This window comes from Engraulis encrasicolus, chromosome 2 (genome assembly GCF_034702125.1).
Source record: "Engraulis encrasicolus isolate BLACKSEA-1 chromosome 2, IST_EnEncr_1.0, whole genome shotgun sequence".
NCBI lineage: Eukaryota > Metazoa > Chordata > Actinopteri > Clupeiformes > Engraulidae > Engraulis > Engraulis encrasicolus.
Window position 1 is genome coordinate 25569061 of NC_085858.1, and position 18864 is coordinate 25587924.

The 18864-nt window shown below is 42.9% G+C and overlaps 1 protein-coding gene across 1 annotated transcript; it reads left to right on the forward strand.

Moving 5' to 3' along the window:
* The first annotated feature begins 237 nt into the window (after positions 1 to 237).
* Positions 238 to 18334, forward strand: LOC134435867 (peptidyl-prolyl cis-trans isomerase FKBP10-like). The gene is made up of 10 exons (XM_063184912.1): positions 238 to 580; positions 1222 to 1370; positions 1886 to 2075; positions 2464 to 2609; positions 3250 to 3439; positions 5115 to 5260; positions 6143 to 6332; positions 8212 to 8354; positions 15669 to 15832; positions 17498 to 18334. Exons 1-10 carry the CDS (start codon positions 387 to 389, stop codon positions 17675 to 17677), a joined length of 1692 nt encoding a protein of 563 aa, XP_063040982.1. The 5' UTR covers positions 238 to 386; the 3' UTR covers positions 17678 to 18334.
* The last annotated feature ends 530 nt before the right edge of the window (positions 18335 to 18864 follow it).

Sequence of the window (18864 nt, forward strand, 5' to 3'; positions counted from 1 at the left end):
ATTTTTATCTTTTTTTCTTAAACAAAGCGAGTCTTTCCCCCTTACGCTTACAGAGTAGACCGACGTACACGCCCCAGAAAAGTGTTTCCCAGACCCGTTCTAACTGTCTATCAGCATAGACATTTTAATTCCTCGTTTTGGATAGGCAGAGGTTTAACACGTCTACAGATTCTCCAAAGAAGGGGGGAGCTTAGGTTTTGTGGGGAGCAAGCGCGAGCCCCCACCGTTTGGTGATGCGTAAAATGGTCAAGAATCAGGCAGTCGTTCCACTTTCACCGTCCCAGCAGTTGTAAAAGTCGACCGAGAAGCTCCCGAAAAAGAACAGCCAAATGTGACACGACCTCTTGATCATAACTCAACTTTATCCTCAAACCACGGCTAGTATAATGGAGCACACGTATTTGTTAGTCATCGCGGTCATCTGCTTAATGTCAGGAGACTGCGCATCTAATCCATTGGAGGACTTGGTTATTGATCGCTATTCCATACCAATGCATTGTCCAAGAGAAGTACAAACTGGGGATTATGTACGCTACCATTTCAACGGGACGCTTCCTGATGGAAAAAAGTTTGAATCAAGGTAAGCCTTTTGGTAAAGCATGCGTAGTAGCGCCAGAGAATGCGAGCCGTAGACGACGTAAAAGCATCAAATCAAAGCAGGCTACGTTATTGAAGACATAGTTGGGTGGTAAATGATGCCAACAGACGACAATTCTGCAACCCCATCTCTACGCAGTAGCGGTTGTGTGCGAAAAAGAAACGCACTAGGCCTACATTGCAGTAGCCAGACTCCGGTGATATAGGGCCTCTTTAATCGCATGCCAGAGGCGCAGAGATTACTTTTCTATTTGCATTCCGATTATAACACGCAGTTATTGCACGTGGGCGTTCAAATATACAAACATTCCCGATGCATAGTGTATGTGGATATTTTTTTTTTCGCTATGGTAACGCACGCGTAATGCACAATGCAGTTTCCATTCAGTTCGGATGATCAACGCTATCAAATCAAAAGTGCAGGTTGGCTGCCACGCATGCAAATGTCCACCAGTCATACCTTCAAGAGGAGCTAAATGTAGCCATGCAAAGCGGCATGCACCCTGGATGAACTGTAGCATTCCAAAAAGCTATGCGTTTTTTATATTGCATGCGTATGTTTATCAATCACCATCATCTATCACAATGATTTCCCCCGCTCCTACATGAAAACGCTCTGCGCAGTCATGATAAAGGTAAACCATTCGTGGGCCAGGTCGGACTGGGCAGTGTGGTCATCACCGGGCTGGACAGGGGCGTCCTGGGCATGTGTGTCAACGAACGCCGGAAGCTCACCATCCCCCCTCACCTGGCCTATGGAGTTCTTGGAGCAGGTGAGATATGTCTCATTTTGAGTCAACCTAACAGTTGTGATACTGCGCTATATAAATACATGTGTTATTGTATTGTATTGTATTGTATTGTATTGTATTGTATTGTATTGTATTGTATTGATAATGATGCCACCATTCATACAATACAACATGCAATACGACTTCAAATATTCCTTCTACCTGGGTTTTTTGCACAGAGGATTTCACTAATGATTTCACATTATTGTCTTGGTTTTCCCCTATCATTTACACTAGTTTGGGAGTGTGTTGACTAAAAGCTCTGAAGGCCACACAGAGACCACCAGTATATCTCACACATATCAATTTTGTTTGCATCATCATGTCAGCCATTTATAGACCATTGCCATGCAACTAACATTGTGCAACTTGTCAACAATGAGATCAGGGACCGAAGAGAATAATTTTAAGTTATGGCCGATTCAACATACCCAATCTTTATCATAAAGACTGACCATCAATTCATCACTTCGTCTTACTTTTACTCTTTCTCTCAGGTGCCACAATTCCTCCAGATACGACCCTGACGTTCGATGTTCTCCTGCTGGATGTGTGGAACACGGATGATAAGGTGCTGATCCGCACCCTCAGTAAGCCCCAGGACTGCAAGCGCACTGTGGTCCGCACAGACTTTGTACGCTACCACTACAATGGAACCCTGCTGAATGGAACTCTGTTTGACTCTAGGTGAGCTTTATAGAAATGTGGTTACAATTCCCATGATCCTACACGGACAGTACTTGGCCAGAATGTAAACATTTCCAAAAAGAAACTTTCCCTTCTGATGGAGAAGATCCAAGGCACTCATGCTTGCAACTTTCCCCTCGCAAAAATGCTTATACTGTGTGTATACTATTCCCCTTGTCAATTGCCACATCTCTAGGTTTTCAACCAGTGGGCGTCATCAAACATGTGTGTGTGTGTGTGTGTGTATGTCTGTGTGCGTGTGTGTGTGTGTGTGTGTGTGTGTGTGTGTGTGTGTGTGTGTGTGTGTGTGTGTGTGTGTGTGTGTGTGTGTGTGTGTGTGTGTGTGTGTGTGTGTGTGTGTGTGTGTGTGTGTGTGTCTCCTGTACAGCCATCCTCGGGGCCAGACATATGACACATATGTGGGTCAGGGCTACTTGATCAAGGGCGTGGACGAGGGCCTTCTGGGCATGTGCGTGGGCGAGAGGCGCTCCATGCTCATCCCCCCCTTCCTGGCCTATGAGGACAAGGGATATGGTAACCATGGTTTCTGACTCTTCTTTTCGTAATGGAAGATGTTTGCCTAAATGTTCCTAAAGATGCACTGTGTAATTTAAAAAAAAAAATATTTCCAGAATTCATGCTGCCCATTCACAACTTTTTCATGAATACTTATCACCACCATCAAATTCTAAGTATTCATTATGACTGGGGAAATTGCACTTTTCATACATGGGAAATCGGGAGTCTTCTCCATTGTCCACCATTTTGAATTTCAAGAAAAGGCAGTAGAGAACACAGTTTCAATGAACAGCATAGTTGCAATGCCTATTCCGGCCACCATCCTACACAGTGCACCTTTAAAGGTACTGTAGGACCCTTGAATTTTGTTACACAAGCTGATGCTTTTATCCAGTGCGACTTACCGTTATTTACAGGGTATTGGTTACAGTCCCTGGAGCAATGTGGGATCAGGCGCCTTGTTCAAGGGCACTTCAGCCATGGATGGAGGTATAGGGAGAGGTAAGGTTGGGATTTGAACCTGCAACTCTGTGATCTCCATTCCAACTCCGGCTGCCTTATTTAACTAGTAGTAAATAGCACAGTGCCCTTCCCAACCCTGACACTGACCTGACCTAACCGCTCTGTTCCTCTGCCCTGCCATCCCCTCCTCCAGGTACCTTGGTTCCCCCATATGCCAGCCTGATGTTTGACGTGCTGCTGGTGGACATGTTCAATGCCAATGACACGGTGGAGGTCGCGGTCCAGTACAAGCCAGAGTCCTGCACCAGGAAGTCTGTGGCGGGAGACTACATCCGTTACCACTACAACGGCACGCTACGGGACGGCACGCCATTCGACAACAGGTACAGTAAGCTGAGCTCTGATTGGCTACTGAGTAATTGTGTCTCAGTGGGCTAGCCAATGACTGTAGAGTCTATGTGTTTAATGGAATATAGCCTAGCCTTGCAATTCATAAGCCTGTGGTCAATTCACATTTCCCTCAGCTAGTACAAGGGCATGGCAATCACTACAATGTCATTCTACAAGACGTCAAGCCATCCGACAGCAGGTCAGCTTGTTTCTCATTGGCCACAGAGAGATTGTTTCACGGTGGGCAAACAGCCAGGCTCCACTCGATTGGCTGAGCCTCACTCTCAATACTGGTGTTCTCAGTGTGCACATACCATGACAGAAAAAGAATGGGGCAAGTTTAAACTTGGTGTGTGGAGTCAAGCACCCGTGAGTCCATTGGTGCAGTTCATGGGATGAAACCAACAAAAAAATACATTTTTGCTATTGTGTGTGCGATATGCAGGATGTCACGTTAAATAGAATTTAATCCATAAGGTCAGTGTTAAATGTCCTTAAAGGGACACTGTGTGAGATTTTTAGTTGTTTATTTCCAGAATTCATGCTGCCCATTCAGTAATGTTACCTTTTTCATTAATACTTACCACCACCATCCAAAAGTATTCATTATGATTGGAAAAATTGCACTTTTCATACATGAAAAGGAGGATCTTCTCCATGGTCCGCCATTTTGAATTTCCAAAAATAGCCATTTTTAGCTGCAAAAATGACCCTACTTGGACCATACTAGGAAATATTTGTTTATTACTTAGTAAACTTTCATGTAAAGATCAAATTTGGCAATAGGCAGTCCAGTTTCAATGAGCGGCATAGTTGCAGTACCGTTTTTGACCATTTCCTGCACAGTGTCCCTTTAAAAATGCCACAAGAAATGTAAGTCAGTGATTCCTGATGAACAGCACCAAGTTTGCTTTAGTAAGCATGGCATAGTTCTGATATGTTCAATGTTGAAACGTTGACTAATATGTACAGGTAGACATATTTATCTGCACAATTCAAACAAACCATACCTTTTCAATACATACAGAAAGAATTTGTTGGGATTGATCGCTTTGGATAAAAGCGTCAGCTAAGTGCAGCATACAGTAATATAAAAAACAATATAATGAAACTATGTCAATGTAAAATCGTTTAATTCATTCTACCTAACGTTTCACAGGCTATACAGGGCAATAGGATGTGTTCCCCAGAAAACAATAAACACCAACTAAACTGAAACACCACACAAACTACAAACACGTCTGGCCCCTATTAAATTTTCCTCAACTCTGATTAAAATTTAGTAAACGTCGCAGAACCCTGATCGATTAGCCAATCCCTTATATCAATACCGTCCTATCTAGTCCCTTAATTTTTCCTGCCCGGACACCTCCGCTCCCCCCAATCAAAATCCATCCCAAAACTGATGGGCACGCTCAGAGAATTATAGAAGACACACGAGAGAGTGGGATACAACATTCATGCGCAGTCACAAACGCTCGTTCATACACATAGCTGTACAGACACAGACGGAGAAGGAATCATATGGGGAAACACACAGTTCAGTCCAGGGGGCCTTGACTCTACAATATTGTATTACATCAATATCGTTTTCAACAATTTGATTGGCATTAAGTTCACGAGAGTCGTCACCATCTTCTCCTCTCACTGTCATATTTCCTCTTCTAGCTATAAACGCAAGAGCACCTACAATACCTACATCGGGAAGGGCTACGTCATCTCGGGCATGGACAAAGCCCTGCAGGGGATGTGCATCGGGGAGAAGAGCCGTGTCACCATCCCTCCCTTCATGGCCTATGGAGAGAGTGGACTCGGTCAGTTGATTTTATTTCTTTTATTTTATTCATTTTTTTCATTTCACCTGGGAAATTACGCACATCACTTTTGCGAGTGAGCCCTTGTCAAGACAAGCAGCATCTCATTAATAGACATTAGCCAGCTTCAGTGTGTTAATACACGGCCTGGTTATAAACGTGTTGTCACTAGAATGTCATTGTAATGTATTACTAAAAGACTCTGTGTAATGTCATAGTAATGTAGGGTGGTAGTACAGTCCTTTCAGTGAATAGCACTGTAAAGCATTGCACTGGTGGGACAGTACACATTATAAGGCTTCTGCAGCATGCATAAGCTCTTTTTCTGTAAACAGCAGCGAGATCTGTTTGGGTTGCAGCGATATAATACTGTATATATTTGGGTAGGTCAAGTTGTGCTCTCAGTATTTGTGCCTCTTATTTCTCTGAGACTGTGGTTCTCTTCCTCTTTCACTTATCCTCTTCTCCTGTCTTTCTGCCTGTGGCATGCCTTCAGTTACAATTATTACAAGAAATGTAGTGGCTGTTAAAATACAAGGAATGTAGTGCTGTTAATGTCATGAATTACATTTTGGTTGTTCCATCAAAATATATTTAACCCTCATTTAATGAAGTAAAAAAAGTTCTTACTTTTCCATTTTCGGTCTTTTCTCTCTGTCTCACTAAGAAAGGATGATCCCTGGTTCAATTTGATTTTGTTTGTCCCGCCAACATACATTTAACCCTAATTCACAGTAATAGTGATTACTTCCAATATGCTTTGTTCTGTCTGTCTGTCTGTCTGTCTGTCTGTCTGTCTGTCTGTCTGTCTGTCTGTCTCTCTCTCTCTCTCTCTCTCTCTCTCTCTCTCTCTCTCTCTCTCTCTCTCTCTCTCTCTCTCAGAGGGTATGATCCCTGGCTCGGCGGTGCTCGTCTTCGACATTCACGTGCTGGACTTCCACAACCCTGACGACACGGTGGAGGTGAAGGTGACCCGCAAGCCTGAGCTCTGCAACCTCACCGCAGAGGAACATGACCTCATCCAGTACCGATACAACTGCTCCCTCATGGACGGAACTGTGCTCTACTCATCGTGAGTCACACACATACACACACACACACACACACACACACACACACACACACACACACACACACACACACACACACACACACACACACACACACACACACACACACACACACACACACAAGCCTGCAAGCTCTGTCTGGTGGCTTACCTTAGTTGTAGTAGTGGTCAAGATAATGGCCATTTTTATGTGCAGTGCATATATTATATATCTTTCCCATGCTGTAGGGCACTTCTGTCACAAATGAGAGTGCAGGAGGATGGCAGCCTTCCTTATTGACTCATCCACCATCTTCAATCGAATGTGCCACCGGGACCCACCAATACCACAAACCAGTTCTAAGAAGAAAGAAAGAAAGCTAAGAAAGCCCATTGGGAAACTCCAACTCCCATTGTCATTGTGACACAGCACACAAGTGAACTCTGCACACTGCACACAACGAAATGGCATTTTATGCCTCACCCGTGCAAGGGGGCAGCCCTCAGTGGCGCCCCATGGGGAGCAGTGCGGTGGGACGGTACCATGCTCAGGGTACCTCAGTCATGGAGGAGGATGGGGGAGAGCACTGGTTGATTACTCCCCCCACCAACCTGGCGGGTCGGGAGTCAAACCGACAACCTCTGGGATGCAAGTCTGACGCCCTAACCGCTCACCCATGACTGCCCTAGTTTATTAACTACCAGATCACAGCTGTACACTGTAAAACATGGCAAGCCAGTTAAAAGCAAATAAGTAAGTTGCCCCGTTGCCTTAAGTTTTTAAGTAAAGTAAGTTAACGTACAAACTTAAGGCAGCAGGGCAACTTACTTTTTTACGTTTAACCGGCTGCCATGTTTTACATTGTAGACATGGGAACAGGGTTATGGGAGGCTATGGGAGTAACACACCTAACTTGGAGGAGTGTCAAGTGCAGACATTTGTTTTGCTTACAAATACCTTCAAGCCTACCTCTGTTTACACTGACTCCCCCCCTCCCCCAGAGGCCACCTTATCGCTTGCATCTCTCCATGCTGTAGTGAGAAGCACGATTTCCTTCCTAAGAACCACAAAGCAGAGCAGCACTCACTCTGAGGTGGAGTTACTAAAGACTTTCCTCTTTCGAGAGAATCTACTAGACTAATGCTTGAGCTGGCCTTGCCCCAGGGCAAACTCTTGACATGATGGTCAGTTTAGCTTGTGTGTGTGTGTTTGTGTGTGAGTGTACTCGTTATTTACTCTTTATTAAAAAAAAAAAACGAACCCCTCTTTGCAACTGCACTTGTTGTTCTGTATATCTCCTGTGCACTTTGTATTTGCTTGTGATGTTGGCTTGATTATGTCCTCTTTTGAAAGTCGCTTTGGTTATAAAGCGTCTGCCAAATGCAATGTAATGTAATGTAATGTAATGTTACATACAGTATGTGCATGTACTGTATATACATGTCCGTCCCATTACCACCAGGGCCACATAGTGCAATGCATTATGGTCCATTGGTGGGTGACAGTGGGCCACCTCTGATGGCTACTAGTATGTATTACAAAGTGTATACTTTGTAAAGATATGCACAGTATTTGGGGCTATCAGAGTAGCCCAGATAATGGGCCTTAATCCATTAATGCAGTGCATGTGTGTGCTAATGTGTGGGTGGGCTAGGCATTTTTTTTTTTGAGCGAGACCGTTTTTAACATGGACTAACAAACGTTGAGAAATGGCAAGAGAAGGAAAAACTTTTGGTCGGGTACTGAATATTTTTATGTGTGCTTATCTCCCTAACCATTTGATTTATGAATTATTATACTGTATTTTGGATTTTTTTTTAAAAAAAAAACACTATACATAGTGTGTCTACTATAAAAAGACAACTTGAATTTACGATACTCTCATTCCTCCCCATTCTGTAGCGATAACTTCGACTTGCCGCCTCGCACACAGCTGGGCTCCGGGAAGATCATCAAGGGCTTGGATCAGGGCCTGCAGGGCATGTGTGTCGGGGAGAGGAGGGAGGTGGTGGTCCCCCCGCACCTGGGCCACGGAGAGGACGGAGGTGAGACATGGAGGGAGGGAGGGAGGGAGGGAGGACCCAAAGGCCTCATTTGGAGAGGATGGAGGTGAGACATGGAGGGAGGGAGGGAGGGAGGGAGGTGAGACATGGAGGGAGGGAGGGAGCACCCAAAGGCCTGATTTGGAGAGCATCAACCCATTTTAGCCTGATGCTGCGTATACGTTATTTGACCTTTGTCGATTTGGGGGTCGCCTGGAGCGACATATACACTGCATTCAGGCTCTTGAGATTTGAGCTTTTTTAATGAAAAATGTGGGTATATTAGAGCTGAATGATCACATTCTAATGCAAGATGATGGTCCAAGGTTTTAAATGCAAATTACTTCATGTTTTTATGTGCTTCGGAGGCTGAAATATTTAGGTTTTAATAGGCAGAGGGCACCTTTTCCCAAAAAGGGCTTAGGCATTCAGCAGGCGTTTTTTTGCAGGCGTTTGTGCCTTGGGCTAAAATGGGGTAAGCTACCGACAGTGAAATGAGGGAAGGAACCAAAGGGTTCGTGGAGAAACGGAGAAGATTAAGTTACTGACAGTCAAACAGTGAATTTTAGGGAGGGACCCAACACTCTAAAAGTGAAATTAGGGACGGACCAAAAGGATTAATTGGAGAAGAGAGCTGGAGAAGATTAAGGAGTTACAGACGGTCAAACAGTAAAATTTGAAGAAGTTTGCAGACAGATTGACAGTGAAAGTAGGGATGGATCCAAAAGGATGATGATTGGAGAAGAGATCGAGAAGATGAAGAAGTTCCTGGCACTTTCAAAGTCTGCCTGTGAAATTAGGGTGGGACCTAAAGGATATTTTGGAGGACAGCACTAGAGAACATGACGAAGAAGTTACTGACAGTCTAACAATGAAATTAGGGAGGGGTCATTGGGGTCCTTGAGAAGATGAAGAAGACTTTGACAGTGAAATTAGGGTTCACGATTGGAGATCGGTTATGGGAGAAGAGAACGGGAGAAGATTACAATGAAGTAACTGACGCTTTCATGGTCTGACTGAAATTTGGGAGGGACCTAAGGGTTTGATTGGAGAAGAATACTAGAGGCGAAGACGAAGAATATGCTGGCAGCCTGACAGAAACATTAGCTGATCGGTGACTCCTCTGCTATTTGGACTGAGGCTATGTACTTAGGCTCGCCTCTAATGGTAGTCCTAATGAAAGCGATGACCTTTAGGATCAAGGAAGGTGAGGTTAGGAGGATGGTTGTTCTCTTCGCTGGTTTCCTCACATTTGGCCTGTCAGCACACCTCGTAAATCAGTCTTTCAGAAGTGTACAGGATTGGATGATCCCCTACAGCACCTCAACTTGTGAAATGCTGAAAACACAAAATTTCTCTCTCTCTCTCTCTCTCTCTCTCTCTCTCTCTCTCTCTCTCTCTCTCTCTCTCTCTCTCTGCATGGGTGTCACAGACCTGAGTTGCTTTGTACCTCCTCAGGGGGTATTTGAGGAATGTGGATTAGGCTGAAGTCTAGTGAATGGTGAAACGTTTTAGGACAAGGCCCCAGAAATGCCAGAATGGCTTCAGGTTATGGAAGAATAGGGCTAAGATTAGGCTTGGCCAGAGAATCGTATATGAGAGTGAGATAAAGCAGGCGGGTTCTTTTCCGGTATTCACTTTACGTTGGGTGAACGCCCCTTTAGTAGTCTAGGCAGGATTTCTGAAAAGGTGCTTATTTAAGGTCCTGAAGGCAAATCATGTTAATTTTCGGCATACAACTGATTCAGGGGTATTCAAGGGTGCTGAATCCAAATCTGCCGTATGCCGGACGCAAAAATGTACCGAAATGCCTCAAAACGGGCAAAATCCAATATGGCCGCCGCCACCGTGTTAAAATCCTGCAATCACTTTTCTTTTGGACTAAATAAGGTATGAATTTGAAAATAGCACTTATTTTTATGTTTTCAGACATGGGGAAAGCCATTATGTCATCAGATTTAAGCTCAGATTGGAGGAAAATTCTTATGTCATTGGCTGGCAGCCATTTTAAAAGCAGAGAGCCTCATATTGTGAACGATTTTTAACATTCTTACTAATCTTTCAAGATCCACAGAAAAAAATGCTCTTTGTTTCTGTGAACACAAATACTACAGAAAACTGCACTGAACTGTCTACTTTCACCTGGAAAAAGAAGTTTGTGTCTACCTTTTTCCATTCTTTAGTTATGGGCAGTAGAACATGGGATGACACCACAAAAAAACACAGATTTTTGACCCCAAAATACTGCACTTCTCACTGCCCAATGCCCATAATTATTGCTTTAAGGACATATTGTCTTTGATAGTGTTCATGTTTGATATACAACATTTTCAGGGGGTTTGAAGGGTGCTTAATGCCTTTAATTCCCATGGTACATCAAAATGAAGGAATCCAATAGGCCGCCGTCACCAGTCTACAGTGTACATTTCTTTGATTACACAAGGTAAACTCTTAAGTAGGCCTACATTATGTAGCATCAGGTTTTCATACAATGAGAATTAATTCCCATACTCAGATTTAAGAAAGATATCAAAGGAAATTATTTCAGTGTAGACTGAATTCATGTTTGCAACAGGAGATTTTTCTTTTCCATTAAATGGACCATTTGTAAAATCTCTCCCTATTTCAATTACACTTTTAATGCATTTATACCATGAAAAAATGTTCCCACCTCAAACACCACACAATGTTTCCACACCTTCTTCACCCATAAAAAATAAATGACCACAAGAGTCTGAAATCAAATATTTTCTAATATTATCCTTTGTACAATGGGAATTACTTCATGTTTGTCGGTTTAATTGCTGTGCTCAGATCACAGTATATCTAGGACTATAAAGGGGATCAAGAGGCAGACTGATGTGAATAATATATAGAATAGAATAGAATAGAATAGAATAGAATAGAATAGAATAGAGTGTACAGATAAGGGAGTGGCATTGTGTGTGTGTGTGTGTGTGTGTGTGTGTGTGTGTGTGTGTGTGTGTGTGTGTGTGTGTGTGAGTGTGTGTGTGTGTGTGTGTGTGTGTGTGTGTGTGTGTGTGTGTGTGTGTGTGTGTGTGTACATATTTCAGCTGAGATGGCCACTCTGTGACAATTATAACCTTAATTACAAGGCTGGCCTTTGTTCTGTAGTACGGCAAGAATTCAGCTCAACACATTGCACTGTATCAATTATTTCACAACAACCGGAGGATGGAAGGAGATCAGGGGAACAAGAGATTGTAATGAACAGTCAGACAGTCCATGTGTGTGAAATGTGGTTTTAGTCTTTGGTCCTTACTTTGATGATACATCTGTAGTGCCAATGATACATCTGTAGAGACCCAAGAACTCAGAACCAGGATAATGTCCAAGACAATGTTTTAGCTCTGTGACAGTGGGAAGTTCAGAGAGGGCTAGGTCTATTCTTGCTATAGGTGTGCCTCCTGAAGGCAGCAATGATATCTTTGGTTTTCTTTTCATTCAGAGCTAGAGAAATTTGTGTCGGTCTCTGTACACCAGGCTGCCACCTTCATTCCCTTTTGCTGGCCATGCTGCAGTCATGGACAGATAGACTTTAGATGGGGGGCTCAGCATGCAGCCATGTGGGGATCCAGCCCTGCTGAACAGGGGAGCAGGAGGAAAAGAGAGTCTGTCTTTTATCTTCTGTTGGTAGAATTGTGCAAGTATAGACTTTAAATTGGCCTAGTTAAAATATACTGGAATGTACATCTGCAGTGTATCAATAACGGTGCTCAGCTGGAGAGAGAGAGAGCCAATGGCAGGCAGAAGAGCAGAGTAAGTGGTAGTTTTAAGGTGCCTAGGCACAGAAAATGGGGGCACTTCCCTGTTCTTTCTCACAGCACATGAACACAATACTCAAAAATGGACTGCTAATTAACTCATTTTGTCCTACGCCCTTTTTGGGAAAGGGTGCCCTCTTCCTTATTAAATCCGCAACGTCTCAGCCTCTGAAGCACATACAAACATGAAATGAGTTACATTTAAAGCCAATACCCTCCCCTTGCATTGTAATGTGTTCATTCAGCTCCAACATAGCTCCAACAAAAATCCCAAGATCCTGCAAAAACCTATATGTGTTTCCAGGACACAATGGGTTAAGTTATACGAGGAGGAGGTATCAAAAATCAGAATGTCCTTGCTGACTTGGAATGTCCTTTTTTGAATATTGTGTTCATGTGCTGTGAGAAAAGACAGGAGGGTGCCCATTTCTATTAACCTTGCGCACCATCCTACGTATTTCCGCCAAGAGACTTGACTTCCACACTACTTCTGATACAGTTTATAGGGCCTATATATACCAAAATATATATGCACCATACAGTCACCACCTCTACTCTAACCAAAATTGTTTACTTGGTATACTAAGTTAACCTATTCCTAATCACCCCTCCTTGAGTTGCTGAATTGCAGCAACTGCTTGACTCCATGTACTCCATGCCACTTCTTGCAGATGCAGTGTTGGATGAGGCAAGCACAAGTTGTGATGTCTTTGTGTGCCTTGAGAATACATGGGTTCTAAATTTTGTTTATAACCTGACTGCGAACCTAGCCGCGCACAACTCAGCCTCTGATTGTTGGAAACCGCTGTCTGTCAAAAAAAATACCTCACGTGGTTGGCTGCCAGTGTCTTGCCCCTCCTCATAACATTGTGTTGATAAACAATGCGAACCCATGTATAAGTGGCAGATACAGGAGTAGTGGGACTAAAGCCCTGTTCAATACTTCCCATCCCACTTCGGTGACTGGCAGGAGGATAGGAAGGGGTATGTGGGCCTGACTCAATATAGAGATTTGATGATATGGGGCATTTTATGTAACCATGTGACATCTGAATTAGATAGGACTGATCATTGCAAAACGCCATACTTTGCTTTTGTTGCATTTGCAGCCAAAGTGCCATGCAGTGCATGATATTGTGTGTCCTGCCAAATCAACTGGAGAGGAGGAGGTTGATAGGCCTAATGGTTGGGAATGAGTTAACATATATCAAGTAAATTCCTCACAATAACATAAACTGTTTTGATCCACGTTTCACCTTTCCACCATTCAAAGATATAATGTAAGCACCGCAATAAAATCGGCAAACAATGAATTCCTAATGCACAAAATGTAGATGTGCATATTATATTTAGGCACATTCAGATTTATGTGTGTTAAATTTGTCTCATAATGGAAGAAGTGGATTGAGTGGACATATTGCATCATGTTATAATAAGCATTAAAATAAAAGTGGAAGTAGAGAAAACATTTTCATTCAAAAGAACAGCTTATTGACATGAAAGTCAACTGTCACTTGTAAACATGAATTCAACCTATGAAATCATGACCTTTGATTCTAATCTTTAATCTGAGTATGGAGATGAATTCTCCATGTATGACAACCTATAGCTACAATGTAATTAAGAGTCAACCTTGTCTGGTGATGGCGTCCATATTCGATTAATTCATTTTGAGGTAGGCTTATTAAAGAGGTTTTGAGCCTAATACACAGCATATTTGAATATTTGAATTAAGCACCCTTCAAAACCCCTGAAAATGCTGCATATCAAACATGAACACTATCAAAGACACTTTGTCCTTAAAGCACAAATGTGGGTTGAGACAAGTGCAGTATTTTGGGGTCAAAAAAATTTTGTTTTTTGTTTTTGGTGTCACCCTATGTTCTTGTTGCAATCATGAATTCAGACTACACTGAAATAATTTCCTTTGATATCTATCTTAAATCTGAGTATGGAAATTAATTCTCCCTGTATGAAAACCTAATGCTACATAATGTAGCCCACTTAAGAGTTTACCTTGTGTAATCAAAGAAACATACACTGTAGACTGGTGACGGCGGCCATATTGGATTCCTTCATTTTGATGTACTATGGGAATATACATTTATTTATACATCATATTGGCATTAAGCACCCTTCAAACCCCCTGAAAATGTTGCACATCAAACATGAACACTATCAAAGACAATATGTCCTTAAAGCAAAAATATGGGCAGAGAAAAGTGCAGTATTTTGGGGTCAAAAATCAGTGTTATTTTGTGGTGTCATCCCATGTTCTACTGCCCATAACTAAAGAATGGAAAAAGGTAGACACAAACTTCTTTTTTCAGGTGAAAGTAGACAGTTCAGTGTAGTTTTCTGTAGTATTTGTGTTCATAGAGACAAAGAGCATTTTTTCTGTGAATCTTGAAAGATTAGTAAAAATGTTAAAAATCGCTGACAATATGAGGCTCTCTGCTTTTAAAATGGCTGCCAACCAATGACATAAGCATTTTCTTCCAATCTGAGCTTAAATCTGATGACATAATGGCTTTCCCCATGTCTGAAAAGATAAAAATAAGTGCTATTTTCAAATTCATACCTTATTTAGTCCAAAAGAAAAGTGATTGCAGGATTTTAACACGGTGGCGGCGGCCATATTGGATTTTGCCCGTTTGAGGCATTTCGGTACATTTTTGCGTCCGGCATACGGCAGATTTGGATTCAGCACCCTTGAATACCCCTAAATCAGTTGTATGCCGAAAATTAACATGATTTGCCTTCAGGTGTCAACTTTTTGGAAAAATGACCCTGACTATAGGTGACCTTCGGAGTCCTGAGGTTGAGAATAAATGAAGTTCCCTTAGCGCTGTAGATGGCGGTAGGGCACGTCTTGTGCAAACACCACGAAAAGAGAAGAAGGAGGGACAACGCCCCTTAGGAGAAATTTTGAGCACACGCTTTTGCATTGAGTGGGCGTGTTTCGATTCCTCTTATTATATATCCAACCTCTTTGGCTTGGCTTTAGCCTCTGCTATAAGGTGTATTACCTAGTGGGTTAACTTGTCAGTGGTACTGTAGTTATCAGTTATGTGTAGCTGTGAAAAGGTTTGTGGATTGACCTACATAAAAATAAAGACAGTGAGTGAAGAATAAAGATCTGTAAAAGTGACAAATTTGGGGGAAAAAATAAATAAACGCTGTTTTGAAAATTGAAGAGGAGCTCTCTGTTGTTTTCAAAGCAACATTTGAGGTGCTTGAAAAAACAACATGTGCTACAGTCGCTGTGCTTTAGCCCGTTAAGACACGGCATGACAAGAGAAGTTATACATTTGCTGTTACCAGAATGGCAATGACCAAGTCGTAGTGCATTACTAAAGGCCCTGTGTTATGTCATAGTATATTAGTATTATTGTAGTAAATTCAATGTCTATTTCAGCTTGCCACTGGAGGTACGGCGTACATTTAGGGGCTACTGTCACTATGTAAGCAAACCTGACTAGACTTGACAATGCATTAACTTGCTGGTGGTGACGTCTTCTTGTGTGAAAAGCGGCCGAGGTACCCAGCAGTGCGGTGCTGCACTTTGAGTTGGAGCTGCTGGAGCTTACGAAGGGGGTTCCTGACGGGTACCTGTTCGTCTGGATGGGGGAGAACCCAGACCCCCTGTTCCCCGCCATGGACCTCAACAAGGACCAAGAGGTCCCCCTGGAGGAGGTCAGTACTAATACAATGCATGGTAGAATACACAGTTACAAATTCATGCAGACATACCTGCATACTGTAGCGAATGGGAGTAGATGTGGCCTGCCCGGACTCAAACCTGGAGTTTCAGGGGTACCAAATTGGGGGTCTGACCACTACACTAGGGTGACCAGACGTCCCGGTTTGACCGGGACAGTCCCAGTTTGGAGTTGTGTGTCCCAGGTCCCAAGCAAACCCTCTCGGGACACAAATATGTCCCGGTTTTGGCCACCCACTACATTGCGCCATGTCTATCAGGGTAAATATATATATGGAAAAGATTACATGTTTACCTGCCACAATTAATGGCAGCCAGCGTGTGTATAGAAAGTCTAAAGAAGTCAGTTGCGATTTGTCATCCCTCCTTCTAAAATTGACCAGAATGCAGGAAATTGCATCTGAAAAATACAATACAATGGGCAGTCATGGGTGAGCGGTTAGGGCGTCAGACTTGCATCCCAGAGGTTGCCGGTTCGACTCCCGACCCGCCAGGTTGATGGGGGGAGTAATCAACCAGTGCTCTCCCCCATCCTCCTCCATGACTGAGGTACCCTGAGCATGGTACCGTCCCACCGCACTGCTCCCCATGGGGCGCCACTGAGGGCTGCCCCCTTGCACGGGTGAGGCATAAATGCAATTTCGTTGTGTGCAGTGTTCACTTGTGTGCTGTGGAGTGCTGTGTCACAATGACAATGGGAGTTGGAGTTTCCCAATGGGCTTTCACTTTCACGCTTTCACTTTTTTTCACAAATTTTCCTGGGGGAGGACCCCCCGACCCACCAGCCAAATATTGTCCTTCAGTCACGCACGAAGTGTCCCGGTTTCAGACTACAAAAATCTGGTCACCTTACACTACACCAAAGAGCCAGGCCCATTGGTGTGACACTTACAACCAGAGGTGTCAAAAGTAAAAGTAAAAGTAAAAAAAAATGAACACAGTTTCCTTCCCACAGAAGTAACTTATCTGTGTAAACAGTAGACCTGTGTACTCGTCTTACGATCAACTAACTGTGCACTGGTTGGATCAAGTTTGTGGTGGGTCCTTGATAGGTTTTCAGTGTTTTTCAGTAATAACACAGTCTATCTATCCCATTAGTTACAATGGAGTAAATGGTGTAACAGCTATGTAATGCTATGTGCTAGAGTTGTAATTACATCACAGAAGTACTTTTACTTTTACTTTTGACACCTCTGCTTACAACCCTAGTTGGTAACTCCGTCGCTCTCTCTCTCTCTCACACACACACACACACACACACACACACACACACACACACACACACACACACACACACACACACACACACACACACACACACACACACACACACACACACACACACACACACACACACACACACACACACACACATATAAGGCTCTAAATTAACTTTTTTTCTTCACCAGCCAAAATTGCTAGTAGATGCTAATCTTACTAGCCAAACACACACTCACTAACGGGTCAAAGTGGCTAGTAAGTTGGTCTTTTCTACCAGACAAGCTGAAATTTCACCAGCATTTGGCTAGTTGACTGGTGTTTATTAGAGCCCTGCACACATGCATACCCTCATATAAAAATGTAGTCAAAGCCTATTTACATCACAGTGAGATGTTGGTCATTACTGTCTCCCTCTCTAGTTCTCCACCTTCATCAAGACTCAGATAGCGGAGGGCAAGGGCCGCCTGCGTCCAGGAGTGGACGGCGATCAGGTCATCAAGGACATGTTCCAAAACCAGGACCGCAACCAGGACGGCAAGATCACGGCAGAGGAGCTCAAGCTCAAATCAGACGAGGAACCCCAACACGATGAACTGTAAAGTTGGGTGATAACAGAGCTCATGAAAAACACCTTTTGGTTACACTTTATTTTCATGGTTCACTATTACAGTCGATCTACCACATTATGTACAGTGTAATAACCAGTGCAACAATATTTAATACCATGTGATACCAGTGTAATACCATGTACCAACCCTAACCCTAACCCCAGATGTAAGGGTACATGTAAAATTGGTACATGGTGTTACACTGGTATTACATGGTATTAAATATTGTTGCACTGGTTATTACACTGTGCCTAATGTGGTAGATCCACTGTAATAGTGAACCATTAAAATAAAGTCTTACCCACCTTTTTATGTATAAAAAAAAGAAAGAGCGTAAACTTTTAAGTGGGGGAAAGAAGAGGCAGAGACTTCCAAACCAAAAAACCAACAGAATCTCATCTAATTGTTTTCTAGCCAGTCATTAAACACAAACACCAGCTAAACCAGCCACTCATTCCAACTCCAGAATGCACTGCAGATAGCCATGATTAAGGCTTTAGTCTTTTTGCCTTCAGAGGTTTAAAACGGGTGATTGCATGTTTTAGAGAGGGTATGTGCAATACAAAAATGCTATTTTTTGTACTTAATTACCTTGGATTGGGCGACATATGAATGAACCATAAGGTTTGTTTTTTTTGTAAAGAAAAAGATAAATGTGTCTGCCATGACTTCCAGTCATGCTTATGTGGTCACCTCTCCTCTAGCCTGCCCTGTGAAAGCCTGGATAGAGAGATGATTGTACAGAACAGTATGGAAATAGTATACCATATTCTCCCATCCAAGATACAGCACAATTTGTATGTGCCAGTTTTTGTAGCTGTTTTGAATTGAATAAAAATGTGCCTTTTTTGTTTTTAAACTTGGTTTCCCTGGTGTTTACTGAAAAACAAGTGCAGTTTGACTGACTGAATTACAACCTACTGTTGCCAAAGAGAATTTATAAGATGCCGTGTGTAAAAATATCAATTAATTCTGCAAAATACCACCACCCAGTGGCCAAAGAAAGGGCCTCCATTCCCACTCTCATGTCTGAGATGGTCCAGTTCAGTGATTTCGGTGCAAATTTTTCGCATGACCCGTTTTAACACCCGCCACTAAAACCAGCTATCTGACCACTAACACCAGACATCAGACAGACGTATGAAACACCACCAGCTCTCACTGGCAACTTCAGGGGT

What these genes read in the sequence shown, in the direction of transcription:
- LOC134435867 (XM_063184912.1), top strand. Translation starts at nt 387, where the DNA reads ATGGAGCACACGTATTTGTTAGTCATCGCGGTCATCTGCTTAATGTCA. An exon ending in GGAACTCTGTTTGACTCTAG is followed by an intron (nt 2,076 to 2,463) that starts GTGAGCTTTATA and finishes TCTCCTGTACAG; the next exon opens with CCATCCTCGGGGCCAGACAT. An exon ending in GGGCCACGGAGAGGACGGAG is followed by an intron (nt 8,355 to 15,668) that starts GTGAGACATGGA and finishes TTGTGTGAAAAG; the next exon opens with CGGCCGAGGTACCCAGCAGT.